The sequence below is a fragment of the Enhydra lutris genome, unplaced genomic scaffold, assembly GCF_002288905.1.
Source record: "Enhydra lutris kenyoni isolate GAN:26980312 unplaced genomic scaffold, ASM228890v2 scaffoldscaffold12, whole genome shotgun sequence".
In the NCBI taxonomy this organism is placed as follows: Eukaryota; Metazoa; Chordata; class Mammalia; order Carnivora; family Mustelidae; genus Enhydra; species Enhydra lutris.
The window spans coordinates 24,393,458-24,408,492 of NW_019154096.1; the positions used below are offsets into that span (position 1 = coordinate 24,393,458).

The 15,035-nt window shown below is 46.6% G+C and overlaps 1 protein-coding gene across 1 annotated transcript in view; it reads left to right on the forward strand.

The window, feature by feature from the left end:
- LOC111145129 (core histone macro-H2A.2) overlaps nt 1-15,035 on the forward strand; it is a 42,553-nt gene that overhangs the window by 12,429 nt on the left and 15,089 nt on the right. The window contains exon 2 of the mRNA XM_022499811.1: nt 6,241-6,471. Within this exon, the coding sequence (XP_022355519.1) occupies nt 6,300-6,471 (172 nt within the window). The 5' untranslated portion in view covers nt 6,241-6,299. The remainder of the gene's footprint in view (nt 1-6,240; nt 6,472-15,035) is intronic.

Below are 15,035 nucleotides of genomic sequence, written 5' to 3' on the forward strand. Positions count from 1 at the left end.
CTAGGAGCCGTGCTCCCTATTCACTAGTCCGGTGTTCCCAGTTGCTTTGTAGAACACAGCTACTGCCCCTCTCCTCCCCTTTGCCCCCGCAGCCAACAGTGACTCCTAACTTGGGGGTGGGGGTGGGGAGCCCTGTAACAAAGGCAGGATCTAAAGGTGAAGCCAAGTGAAATGTGGAACGACTGTTGAACAACACGTTTTCAGAATGCAGAGAATCCGCTTGTTAATCCTGAGACACAAGGCATCCGGAGCTGGACCACAGAAGGCCAATGTGAGCCCCGCACCCACCTGATTCTGAAGGGCCAGTCTTTATAAAGTCTTAGTCATATAAATGCTGCCTAGGAGCATTTCACTTTCAAAATCAGCCTAGAGCCAAAATGAAGATTTCACTGTGATTCTGGAACCAAAGGAAGTTTGTGAGTGGGGATGATGGTGGCAGAGAGGGCAGAGGTAGGAACGGGGAGGAGAGGTAGGGAGTGGAGGACCAGGGAAAGCTCAGGGCACACAGCCCCAGCCTACGTAACAGCAGCTCAATAGGGATCCCCGAAGTTGGGGGAGTCAGAGCTTGAAGTGTGTTATTTAAAGTTCCCAAGGTAGGGGTGCCTGGGCGGCTCAGTCAATTAAGGGTCCCACTCTTGATTTCGGCTCAAGTCCTGATCTCAGGGGCATGGGATGAAGCCCTGAGTCAGGCTGCGTGCTCAGCGTGGAGCCTGTTTGTCCCTCTACCTCTGCTCCTTCCCCTGCTCCCCTCTCATGCTCTCTCTCATTCTCAAATAAATAAATAAAATCTTTAAAAATAAATAAAGTTTCCAAGGTAATCAGCAGAAGAAATAAAAACGGTAGTATGCTGTCAACAGCTAGAAAAGGGAGGGGAAAGTCCTTGTCCTTCTTAGGCATTGATAGACTATCTAAAAATGGAAATAAATCACCAAGTAAAAGTATAAATACTAGAGCTGAGGAAGTGACCACCAGGACTAAAATTATAGAACTGTTCCAGAATGGCCTCTGGAGGCAAGATTGGGGGTAGAAAAAGTGGGGTGGGAAACTACTGCTTTTCATTTTGTGCATTTCTGTCTCTTTGCTTTATATTACTATGTGCAAGTATTACTTAGATTTAAAGATAAAATAAACTCAAATTCTTATTTTAAGATTTTATTTTTAAGTCCTCTCCACACCCAGTGTGGGGCTCGAACTCACAACACCAGGATCAAGGGTCACCTGCTCTGCCAACTGAGCCAGCCAGTCGCCCATAAACACAAAATTTTAAATAGCTAATTTAAAATTTTGTTTTTCTTGCTTCAGTGTGACCTTGAGCAAGTCATAATTACATGTTTCAGCCTGCTGGTGATGTGCCCTAACAGAGAAGTTCCCAGACTTTCTCAGTTCACAGAGAAATTAGTGTCTCTGCCATTTTTCTTCCAAGTGCCTAGGCCAGAAGAAATACCTATTGGTTCTATTTATTAAGTGGCGAGGTCCAAACACCTTCGTATTTATGTCCTAACAATTAGGAGCTATTTGAAAGAAAAAAAAGAGTACATAAATAAGAAGAAAAAAGAATATTTGTATTCTGTTCTTAAATAGCCACAATGAATTACAAATAGCATGTATGTGTGTGTTGGGCACTGCACAACTTCCCAGACCTTAGAATCAGGTTGGACATAGCCATTCTCATTTTCTGTTCTACATCAATTTTTCCCTGGCTTTTGCTTTAATCACAGCAGCAACCAAAAACTCAGCTTTGTAAGATACGGAACCATGAGAAAGAAGTACAATCTGTCATGAACCCCTGGTAGGAACACTTTGATCTGGAGGCTATAGGGTCCCACAGTGCTTGGGTATCACTTTATTTCCCTTGAAAGCTTAAACATTTGCTGACTTGTCCCAGGGCATCCTGGTGCACAGTTTGGGAACCATGTCTCTAGCATCTATTTGAAACTCTATCATGGTCTGTCTTGCAACTTCATTGGAAAATATTTGAGGACAAGGGCCATGTATACTCCACAACTAATGTAGTTTCTTGTTCAATAATAAATGCTTCATAAATACTGTCTTTCATTTAATTGATGATGTCATAGATTGGAAGATGCATACTGCTTTCCAGAGATAGTAAAATATAAAAAAAGAAAGCACTATAAAATCAGGAAAATACAGTAGTTATTTGAATAACCCAGCATGAGTTTATTGCCCGTGTCTGAGTTAACGCTGCAATTTAATATCTACCCTTGTGATATCTGTGAAATCTAGCTCATCGGTATTCTTATGGGCTTAAAAGCCATTGTAGGAATAAATCCTAAAACAACAGAATCTGAATGTGCCCTCTGCCCAGCACACAAAACCAGTTTTGTTCTCCCACCTGTGCTTTTGGAGGGAAAGGGAAATGAGCAGGCGGCAAGGCATTCTCTGGTCTTCTTCCCTGAGCCCCCACTGTTAGCATGCTGAAAACTCTCCCATCCGCTTTGCAAGTCATCAGGAGACCTTATATCTTGGTTTTTCTTGGTCTCTCTGATATGAAAGGACAGATATATTGCAGATCTAGGTTCTCTCTGGTCTGGTCCCCAATTCCTCTTAAGGACCCCAGGATACCCCAGGATTGGCCTGGAGGGTGGGGCGGGTTGAGCTTGGCCAGGCGCAGCCTCCAGGGGGCGCCCACGTGGTGCCTGTAACCACCGGGAGAGCTCCATCCACCCATATTCTCGTCTTCAAACTTGTAAACAAACATAATGTAGGGTAGTCCTTAGCTGTGCCTAATTAGAGAAAAAAATGTTTTAGAGCAGAAGGTAAATAAGTGTAAACATTTAAGTATTAGTCTGATGGAAACAAATTTCACATTGCCATACTGCTTTACTCTTTCGACGAGTGGCCCTCTACAATAGATTTCGGAGATTCACAGGAGGTAGATAAAAACCTGTTCAAGTTTTTCACTCCTAACTTCCCAAGACTGGATAGAGTCAGGGGAAAGGGAGTCCTGGGAAGGAAGGCAGTTCGGGGTTACAATGTCTCACCGCTCCAGGCAGAGTCCAGCCCAAGCTGGGGGCGGGGATGGTCTGTAAAGGGAGGTCTTCTCTGGAGCGGATGGTGGGTGCAAGCACTTCCTTCCACCTGTGGGGTCCAGTAGGTGTGACACGTCAGCCCCATCAGCATCCTCTGAATCCTTAGGGATTCCCGGATGTGGTCTGGTTCTTACAATATCCGGGTCCTCCTAGCATCCGGGGCCCCGGAGTTGGGTGCCCATCTGCTTAAGTGTCTGCAAAGATGGGTTCCCCGGGCACAGTTTCCCTCGGAGACCTCAGACGGAGCCACCTCCTCAGCTCTAAGGCCCTAACCTGGAGGAAAGTCTGGGAGCGAGTAAAAGAAAGCCTGGTTACAAAATGCTATGCATAGGGTGATCCCTACGTTTTACACTGCATAGCTGACATGCGCCTCTGTCTGATCTGACCCTGCTTTTCCCTACCTGGCTGTTTTATCTTCATGAGTGTTTTAGGCGTCAGTCCCCTAATGTCCCCTGTTTTTAGGGAAACTTGTCACTCCGATTGGCTGACACTGGGGGAGTCACTAGGTGGCTTTACCCTACATACTTAGTCATTCTCTGGCTATTTTCGTTTGAGAAAAACATGGCGGGGTGGGGAGGGATGAGTAGTGGGTCCTGCCCCCATTGTATTCATGCTCTGTGTGTCCTTCTCTCTGTTGGTATGAGAGATCATGTCCGTACAGCGTGCACAGTATCTGCAGGCCAAGTCCACCCTGTGACAGTCTTTCCAGGTGGTTTTCTTGGCATCCAGACGGACTGATCTTCTCCCTCCCCCAACTTACCTGTTACTACAAAAAGCATATAATTCGCTTAGCGGAGTCCTCAATGCTAATACATCTTTATGAACCTGTACAGGCTCTCAACTCCTTAGAATTCATTTCCTAAAGGAATTAAAGCTTCTTTACCAGAACCATTTGAAAATGCATTTCACGAACCCTGGGGTGTTTCAGACGGCCGTGACCTTCAGGATCAATGAGTCACCTCCCTGTCTTAGAGATGAGGCCCACACCAATGACAATCAGAGCTCTCCTGGCTACTTATGCAGAAGCGGGACCTCGCCCTGGGCTTCTTGCTCCGGATCCTAGGGGCTTTCCATTTTCCCAGGAGCCACCTCCGTTTTGGGCCCCACCAGCCACTAACACAGCTGTCGTGTAGCTCTCTCTGGGGACAGGACCAGTTCACTGTGCTCTATGAGCACCCTGTGCCCCGGGTCAGCAATGACCAACAGCAGGTACAGCAGACTTTGACAGATGCCTGACCTCAGTTTCCTTAACGTAAATTGATGGTTAGGACCTTAATATTGTAGTTGCTTGTTTCCTCCAAAGGAGGACATCTGAGCAGCTCCATGAGAGGTAGCAGCCTGGGACAGTGGAAGCACAGAAAATGTGGGAGTTTTAAAAAGGGTGCTATTGTTTGATCCCTGTACCTTATTATGAGAGAGACAATATTCTAAGGCTATTTGCTCCTCTTTGCTCATACTTAACTTTGATGAATACCTACATCTTTTGGGGGCAAAACGACTCATAAAATAGGAGTACAGTAAGTACATATGAGCACGTAAAAAAATAATGTATGTGAAGTATGTAATAAAATGCCTCAAATGCACATTATTCACCTCGAGGATGAGAGGGTGTCGAAGACAGGGTTGGTTGCCAATTCCATAGTGTTTATATAAAATTTCTCAGTTGTAACAGGGTAATCAGCTACTTTAGGAACCTGAACTCTGTTCATTCTTCCATCCAGATTGAATACATCCCAGCTTCGTATCTTTCCCACCAGCAATGCCTCAGTGTCGCACTTTCTTCCGTCATATTTTTATCCACTTTCTTGGGCCTTTTCAAGGTCACGTTGGCTGTTGGTAAACTAGGCTAGCTAGCATGTGAGACAGGCAGCCTCCACAAAAAGAACCAATCTCAATTTCTTTTTGACTTTCTTATTTTGCTTTCCCAAATGAAATAGCCAGAAAGAATGGCATTGCCCTTGAAGCAGAGAACTTTGACTCATTAACGGATTTCCTAGAAATTTTGTTTCCTTTTCTTTTCCCCCCCTTTGGTCATGCCTGTTTGTCCTGTCTCATTTGCTTTTACTCCCTCAACCAATGGATGAAGCTCTATTATGATTCTCTGAGTGAGCTTTTCAGAAGTGTATAATTATCTTATCTTCATACAGAAGACCGGTTCCTGAAATAACAGTGAGCTATTGGCGTGTCTGTCCGTGCGTTGTATTGAAGTCACCTCTTCAGGCTCTTTCTGAAGTTTCTCCCCCAAATCAGTCTGGACCCCTCATTCAAAGAAGGGGAAGGTTGGGCTGCTTTGCAGCTTTTAATTTGCTGGGTTTTATTCCTCTGCATTTAGCATTTGAATAAACTACATCTTCTGGCGTCTTTCTGATTTTGAGAATTGGAGATTGGAGAATTTAGAAAAGCACTTTCATCCAAGAAATGCCCAGGAGCTCTGAGTCGTTGGTCAGAGCCAACCGTGACAGGCATTGCCCTATTAACAAAGTACCCTGGAGTCAGACAGGCAGAAGCAAATCAGGGCAAAGAAGAAACCTATTCATTTTCTTGCTGCTATTATAATAACTTAGCCCCAGTTTAGGGGTTAAAGCAGTATGAATTTATTCCCTGACAGTTCTGGAGCTGAGGTGAAATTCAGGTTCTCCAGGCCGAAGTGAAGGTGTCGTTAGGACTGCTTCAAGCTTCTGGAGGCTCTGAGGGGAGAATCCATTGCTTCTCCCATTACACCTGTTCCTACTCACTCATCTCCTGCTCCCTCCTAAAAGAACCTTTGCAGTTACGCTGGGCCTGTTCCAATACTCCAGGATAATCTCCCCATCTCAGGATCCCCGACCTCATCAAGTCTTCAAAGAATCTTTTGCCATATAAGGTGACATAAGCAGGGATTCTGGGCATCTTTGGGGCCACTGTCCTGCAGACAACCGCACGATGACCCCTTTCTCTAGTGACTTTCTTTGGCCTCTCCCCGTGAGGTTGGGCTGATGCAGTGGGGTGGGGAGATGTTTACAGGGTGGCTGGCAATACTCCGTAAAGCCCCCATGCCCAGCTCCCAGCCCTCAGTGGCTGGCGGTGGCTGCCAGGTCTCAGCTGTCACCCTGGGGCCACCAAATGTGTCACTTGGTGTCCTGGTGCCCCATCACCGTTCCCCAAATGCTTGCCAGCCCCACTTCCTCACCCTGCCTTCTTTCCTTCTCAGCATCGTGTTAGAGCCAGGAGGCCTCCGTGTCAGCAAGCTGAGAGGGAAACTGAGGCAAGATGTCGGGCCGGAGTGGGAAGAAGAAAATGTCCAAGCTGTCCCGTTCAGCCAGGGCCGGTGTCATCTTCCCCGTGGGGAGGCTGATGCGGTACCTGAAGAAAGGGACGTTCAAGTACCGGATCAGCGTGGGTGCTCCCGTCTACATGGCGGCAGTCATCGAGTACCTGGCAGGTAACGTGTTCCCCCCTCCTGGCTCCCTACCCCGGCCCCTCCACTCCTGCCACCCCGGGACAGGGAGGATCACTCCCCTTGGTCGCGGGCTCGAGGCTCCTGCGGGTGCTAACGGGGTTTCCGTGTGCCTGCTTGGCTAAGATTCATTTTGCAGGCTTTAGGGGAGGGAAGAGGGCACAACGACAGGGAAACAACATGGAAAGAAGAGACCACACCATCAAATGGCTTCTCTAGACCAGCCACGAAAAAGGTGTGTTTTGCTTTCGGCAAACACAGCGAGTAGAAGTCTAGGTTCCTGCAGAAGAGAAACTCCAGGGAAGACTGGGGTGGGGGGGGGGCGTGCTATTCACTTTGTAACAGGGGGTCTTCGCTTTGCTTTGACATCTTCCCTGAGCGTTGGGTGTCCTGGTGTGTAGGCGCTAGTCCTCGGTGTCGGTGAATAGTGTTGACCCCCATCAGAACCAGCGCCACCCGGTTCCGTGAAGCCCGTAACGTTCCAGGTGCATCCTTCATTGTATACAGTGGGTCCATAGGAAATAATTCCCATATTGATTGTTAGCAGTACTTTTTTTTACTAAAAGATGAGATTTTTGCTGTGTGTGGTCTTTATATGTTAGAGTAACTTCCTATTTAGCTTTTTTTTTTTTTTTTTTCATAAAGAGAAAGAGAGAGAGCACAAACAGGGGAAGTGGGGGCAGAGGGAGAAGCAGGCTCCGCACTGAGCCCGATGAATTCTGGAATCATGATTCTGGGATCATGACCTGAGCTGAAGATAGATGTTTAACTGACTGAGCCACCCAGATGCCCCTAGTTTTCTTTCTTTTTTTTTTTTAAGACTTTATTTATTTCTCTAAATAAAGAGAGAGTGCACAAGCAGGGGGAGTGACAGAAGGAGAGGGAGAGGGAGAGAGAGAATCCTCAAGCAGGTGCCCTGTTGGGCATGGAACCTGACATGGGGCTCGATCTCATGACCTGAGCATCGAAACATCTGCCCTCTTGGCCCCCATCTGTCACCAAGCAACGTTAGCAATGAAAGGTTTGCCTTAATCCACCTGTGGAAGCCTTCCCCTGGAGCTTCCTAGGCAGACCTTGGCATCTTAAGCCTGTCCCTTATTGTGAAATGAAAGTTTGTCCTAGGCTTTTCACTGGCATCCTTTAGGAGGTTGGAGAGAAGGGCTGAGGGCTCTGTAAGTTGGTCCAATCAAGTGTGAGAGAACTGTGTTTTCAAAGCACCAACCATCCTGGGATCTTGTTGACAAGGTCTGGGGTGGGGCCTGAGACTCAGCCTTCCTCGTGCGCTCCCAGCTGGTGCTGATGCTGGTCCAGGGATGGCTCAGAGGAGCGAGACTCTAGCCAGTCTTGTAGCAGCAGCAGCCTAAACACTTAGGGAATGATTGTTTAAAATGTAGGATCCTGGCTGCTTGTCCCCCCACCTCTACCCCACATACACACCCTGTGGTCTGATTCACTGGGTCTGGAATGCGACCTGGGAATCTGATGGAAAAATCTGCCGGCTCAGAGAGGGAAAGGCTAATGAAGTTTTAAAACTATCACTTAGGAGCACATCACCCAGTGCGACTGGGAGATACTGAGTAACCAGAGATCCCACAGCCTCCAAGCAGGGAGCCAGGGTTCCCCCAATGTCCTACAACCCTAAGCCATGTACTTCTGCTGCACTACATTGTCCCATTAATGCTGGTATAATCAAATAATAGTTAAGTACATCCCATGCCTCCACTCAGTGAAAGTCTAATCTTGGGGCATAATAGAACAGACTTTGGCCTTTTGAATCACTGGCATCTCTGTTAGTCTGTGGTTCCAATAAAAGCTGATGTTTCCTTGTTCACTCATTTAACCAATACTTGTTAAGCATCAACATGTCGGTGTACAGCAAGTCCTTAGCCTCTCCCCGGTATTAGAACTGGACCACTGATAGGATTTTTAATTTATGTTGGATTAGAGCCACCAGACCCCATAAGAATGCCTACTGAAGCCCCAAAACAGGCAGGAATCCCCGCCCTCGAGCAGGTGCATTCCGGGGAGGAGAAGCAGCAAACAAACAAGGAAAGTGTGTGTGATCTGGTGACAAGAGCTAGGAGACAAATAAAGCTAGGAAGGAGAGAGGCGAAGGGCGGGCGAATAGCGCTGGTTGAGAACCCACTGGGGGCGGGGCAGGGAGTGAGCGTGTGTGTGTGTGTGTGTGTGTGTGTGTGTGTCTGTGTTCGCGCGCGCATGCGTGAGCATGCGTGCGTGTGAGTGGGTGCTCCAGGCAGGGGGAAGGCAGGTGCAGGGTGTTGGAGGAGCAGCGGTGGGCCCGAGAGCACTGGGGCTGAGGGAGCGGCTTGGCCTATAAATGAGGCAGGAGGAAGACTGAGCCGGTGGGAGATAAGATCTTGCACTGAGAGTTCTGGGGGAGTTTTGAGCGGAAGTGGAAGTGATGGGACCCTGTGGGGAGAGGGTACCAGGGCTGAAGCAGGGTAAGTAGCAAGACGCTCTTGCAGCGATCTGGTGAGTGGGCGGCAAAGGTACTGAGAAGCAGTTAGAGTACGGATATATCTTGAAGGCAAAGCCAACAGCATTTGCCAATGTGTTGGACATGAACAAGGAGAGAGGATGAGCACCTGGAAGGATGCTATTTCCAATAACACTGCATCCCCCGGGGCCAGTCCCAGCACCCAGTAGGGTCCTGGGCCAACGGGAGGAGGTGAAGTTGGTCCTCAGAAGCCCAGGCCTGTTCTCTGTGTGCCTTCCTTCCCTTCCTGTCAGTTTAAATCTGGTGTGTCAATTTACAGGCTCTGTTACCTTGGCTAATTCTTGAGCCTCTTTGAGCTCACTCATTTAACTCCATGAATGAGCTAACGTATTTTTAATGCCAGGTGCCTAGAATACCCTCAACAAATGGTCATTCTTCTGTTGTCCTTTCATTGAGAGCTGATGAAATCATTCGGGGCAAAGATAATGACTAACTCGGTTCACGTGTTACATTTTCCAGCGGTACTTGCATTCTACTGAAACAACAAGTTTTAAGCCAAAGAAATGAATCCTTATTAGTTTTGTTACTTTTGGGGTGGGGTGGCAGCCATCAGTTGGTTTTGTTTAGGAAAAGAGGTTCAAAGCATGAGAGCATCCTGTCACCCTTGAGACGACTTTCAGCATCCATGACACAAATCTCGACTGAACTTCTCCTTCGGATCGGGCCTTGAAGATCCAGAGGAAAGCAGAAGCCAGCTCCTGCCTCGGAAGGCAGGGCTGGCAGAACAGCAGGGCTGAGAGCATGAAGCACAGCAAAATATGCCGCATACGTGCTGGGCAAGGAAGTGACCGGAGCTCTGGAAAGCATGTGTGGAGTTGGGGTGCCGGGGGCTGCCTCTTGTCAAATAAGAGTTATTAGGACCGAAACTGGGTTCGCAGCTCTGGTTTTTCTTAAGTTGACTGATCTAAAATCCTGATGCTAGGCTCTCATGGGGGTATGTTCTAGGCATCAGGATTTTTCTAAAGCTCCCCCAAGTGATTTTGGTGGCAGGCAGAGTGGAGAATTAGTAGGAATTAAGCAGATTCTGATGAGAGATTGAGCTGGGGGGGGGGAGATTTTTAGGTGGGGTAGGAACAAGAGTAAAGACCCGAAGTTTAGAGGAAGTGTGTGGCCCCTTCCAGAATCTGGAGGAGGTTCGTGCCTGGAGCAGAGTTGGGCAATGGGAGGGGGTAAGGGACGAGATGGGGAATGGGCAGGCGGGTCCTTGAGGTCATGATGAAAATGTATATGTTATGCACGCCCAGGGACATATGCGTGTAGAAGAGAGGCAGTGGCATCTGGGAGACATCACTTGGACTTTAAGTGAACGGTTGGCAGGAAGCAGATCAGAGTGCAGGAAACCACTGGGGCCATTTTCATGTCACCTTTGAGAATTGATAGTGGCAAGGACAGGGGTGTGCAGAGAGGATGATGAGAAAAGATGGACTTCTAGGGGAGATATTGGGGGGGGGGAGCAGGTAGAGTCAGCTCTGCTCCATGATGGATTGGATGAGGGGAAGGGCATCAACAATGGCATGAACCTTTGAGCCTTGGGCTGGCTACTTTCTCTCAAGCCAAGCTGCCATTGGTCGAGGAGTGGAGACGGGGGCCCCCATCTAAGAGGACTGGCCAAGGGGATGAGAAGAGCTAAGCAGCTGGTTTGTGAGACTGGTGCCTGTCGCTGAAGCCCGAAACAATGGCGGAGAAACTGGGTGCAGGGGGCGGGGTTGAGTGCAGGCCCTGCAAGGTGCCCGGGAAGACAAATTCTGGCTCTGCCACTTATCAGCTGAGGACTGTGAGGTATGTAGGTTTACCCTCACAACACCATGGTAAGCATTACCTAAGACAGTGCATGAAAGGGGCTTCACTTGGGGGTCCACAGCCGCAGCTCGCCCCAGGGCTATGGCTATTATTGAGTGAAACCCTTCTAGGCATGCTTGGAGCCTGCAGGGAGCTGTGAGCTGGAGGTACAGATAGGGGTATTGTGGGCAGAGTGCAGTAAGGGCTGCACTCTCTCTAGGTGACTACTATATTACAGATTTTTTAATACTTTGAAAATTACATTTCAGCATCATTGGTTTTCTTTGCCATCCTATGTATTTTATTTTGTACATTTCAAACTTTATCCTGACACTCATTAGGATGGTTATTAAAAGAATTACAATTTTTGATAAGGATATGGAGAATTGGAATCCTTGTGCATTGCTGGTAGGATGGTCAGTTGGTGTAGTTGCTGTGGAAAACAGTTTGTGATTCCTTGAAAAGGTAAACATAGAGGTCAACCAAGGAATCGAAGAAGAAATAAGCAAGTAGCTGGAAACAAATGAAAATGAAAATACAACAGTCCAAAACCTTTGGGGTGCAGCAAAAGCCGTCCTAAGAAGAAAGTTCATAGCAATAAAGACCTACCACAAGGAACAAGAAAAATCTCAAATAAACAGCCTAACCCTACACCTACAGGAACTAGAAAAAGAAGAACAAGCAAAACCCAAAACTAGCAGAAGAAAGGAAAGAATAAAGATTAGAGCATAAATAAATGATAGAGAAACTAAAAAAATGTTAGAACAGATCAGTGAAACCAGGAGCTGATTCTTTGAAAAGATCAACAAAATCGATAAACCTCTAGCCAGACTCATTTAAAAAGAGAGAGAGATGGCTCAAACAATCACAAATGAGAGGAAAAAACCACCAACACCACAGAAATACAAAGGGTTATAAGAGAACATTACGAAAAACTCTGTGCCAACAAATTGGACAACCTAAAAGAAATGGATAAATTTCAAGGAACTTATAACATTCCAAAACTGAAGCAGGAAGAAATAGGAAGTTTGAACAGAGTAAGCGAAGCAGTAATGAAAAAACTCCCAGCAAACAAAAGACCGGGACCAGACGGCTTCACAGGAAAATTCTACCCAACACGTAAGGAAGGGTTAGTACCTATTCTCGAAATATTCCAGAAAATATAAGAGGAAAGAAGAAAACTTCCAAATGCATTCTATGAGGCCAGCATTTCCCTGACACCAAAACCAAATGAAGATACCACAAAAAAGAGAGAGAGAGAACTACAGGCCAATATCTCTGGTGAACATAGATGCAAAAATTCTCAACAAAATACTAGCAAACTGTATTCAACAATACATAAGAAAAACATTCGCCATGATCAGTGGGATTTATTCCCAGGATGCGAGGGTGGTTCCATATTTACAAATCAAGCAACGTGATACATTGCATCAGTAAGAGAAAGGATAAGAACCATAGGACCCTCAATAGATGCATAAGAAGCATTTGATAAGGTATAACATCCATTCATGATAAAAAACCCTCGAAGAAGTCCATTTAGAAGGAACATACCTCACTATAATAAAAGCCTTATATGAAAAATCCACAGCAAATGTCATATTCAATGGGGTAAAACTGAGAGGTTTTCCTCTATGATCAGGAACAAGACAAGGATGTCCACTCACCATTTTTATTCAACATGGTAGTGGAAGTCCTACGTACAGCAATCAGACAATAAAAAAAAAATAAAGGGCATCCAAGTTGGTCAGAAGTAAAACTTTCTGCACTATTTGCAGATAACATATTTACATAGCAAACCCTAAAGACGCCACAAAAAAACTACTAGAACTGATAAATGAATTCAGTAAGGTTGCAGCATATAAAATCAATGTACAGAAATCTGTTGCATTTCTATACACGAATAATGAAGCAGCAGAAAGAGAAATTAAGGAAACAACCCCATTTACAATTGCAACAAAAATAATAAATTACCTAGAAATAAACTTAGTCAAGGAGGAGAAGGACCTGTATTCTGAGAACTATAAAACATTGACGAAAGAAATTGAAGGTGACAAAAAGAAATAGATCGGAAGAACAAGTATTGTTGAAATGTCCACACTACCCAAAGCAATCTATAGATTTAACGCAAGCCCTATCAAAATTCCAACCGCATTTTTCATGAAACTGGAACCAACAACCCTAAAATATGTATGGAACCACAGAAAGACCCTGAATGGCCAAAGAAGTCTTAAAAAAGAAAAAACTGGAGGCATCATAATTCCAGACTTCAAGTTATAAAACTGCAGAACTGTAGTCATCCAAACAACATGGTATTGGCAGGAAAACAGACATGTAGATCAATGGACTGGAATAGGAAACCCAGAAATGAACCCAGAATTATATGGTCAGTTTTCAACAAAGCAGGAAAGAATATCCTGGCACTAACAATGATCTAGCCTCCCAGGCAGAGGGAGAGAAGCTGCAGATGCTGGAGACAAGGGGCCCATCAGAGAAGTAGGACCCATGGGGCCTCCGGAGCTGGCTGGAGGCTCTGGTCGAAGGGGATAGGTCTCTCCTCTGGTTCCCAGAAGCAGAGGGACAGCTGGGTACAGATGAGCACACTACAGTGTCCCCATACGAACACATCAGCCTCTGGGCAACACCGTCCTACCCACAGAGCATCACCTTTGCTGTCTCTCCTTACTGAACCTCGTAAAAGAGCTTATAAGTCTCACCATTCAGCTCTTCTCTCCTGCCCTGATCTCAACAGCAGACTGTGCTCTTCATGCCCACAGTGGATGGGCAAGAGAAAGCAGTCTGCCTTGCCCAATTTCTCCGGACTGGCTGCCAGGTTGGGCCCTGGTTCATACATCACCAGGATGTTAGAGCCATGCAGTGTTTCTAAGACCCAAGAAAGGGGGAGGAGGTTGCACAGTCTGGTAGCAGAGGCATGCTGAACTACGCATCTAGAGTGTTCCTTCCACCTGAGACATTCTCAAGCTTCCCAGAATGGACATCACATTCATATTTCAGTGTGTCGTCTGTAAATGTTGGTCCAGCTCACATCTCCAATAGAAGTGAGGGAAGATGGACTGAAAAGCAAGCCCCCAATCCTGGAAAATAGTTTTGTATTTACCAACAACAGATATAGCATAAATGTAAGATATTAAAAGTGAATAATTTAAATAATTTTTGTAGTGAGGAAATGTTCTATAATATACTTTTAATTGATAGGACAAATAGGCCTTTAAAAGAGCTTGAATTTCCAGGTACCTTAAGTCACTGTGTCACATAGAAACCCATCATTTACAGCATTTCCAGACAGTTGGGTCTTTCCATTTAACAACATGCATTTGTTTATCTAATGATTTTCATTTATTACATTTGTATTTTTGAAAAGATGACTTTGGCATCCAGGGCCACATGTATGGTTGTACAGGTTGTACACTTGCAAGGACACACATTCCACTCGTGTGGGAATATCATTCCGCTCATAACCTCGAAGATTTGTATATTTATTATGAGGATTGCCAGCAGATGGCAGTAAAGGGTGTTGTTCTGACAAAATCAGGGAAGCAAAGTGTCTGGCAGAAAGGACCTGGAATTTGTACAAAGGTGTCTATGGGCCAGCAGTGGTGTTGTTGGCATGGATCTGGAGGAAGACAAAAATGGGGGCAAGGAAACCATTTGGGCAGCCATGACCACTCTCTGGGCTCAAAGAGAAGAGGGCCTGAACTCAGACCCTCAGGCAGCAGGTATGGAGAAGAGGTATGACTCGTGAGGCCAGGAGGAGGTGAGAAGGGGAGATGGAGGGAAGGACTTGCAGGTCTCTGGGAGGAACTGCATGGAGTTAGAGCTGCCACCCCAAGGAAATGATTTGGATTTGGGGATGTGGTAAGTTCGATTTACCTGTGGAACAGCCAGGGGAGGCTGTCCAGGGGACATCCCATCAGGACTGGAGGTGCGGATCTGGTGGCACAGAGAAGCTAGAGCCGTGAATGGATGGGGTTTCCCTGGAAGACTGCATGGCCTGGGCAGACCAGAGGGCCCAGACAGACCCCTGGGGGCATCATCACCTCATGGGCAAATGGGCAGGAAGGAAGGGGCTGAGGAAGGAAACAGTCTTGAAGGCGTGGCCACGCCGTGCCCTCTGCCCCAGCCCTGCAGTCACTCTGCTATTTCCGGGCTCCCGTGGGCTCAGGTAGCCAATGCTGGTCAGACTGTGGACAAAACGAGAGGACCCAGCTCTTCCGAGATTACGTGCATGATGAGA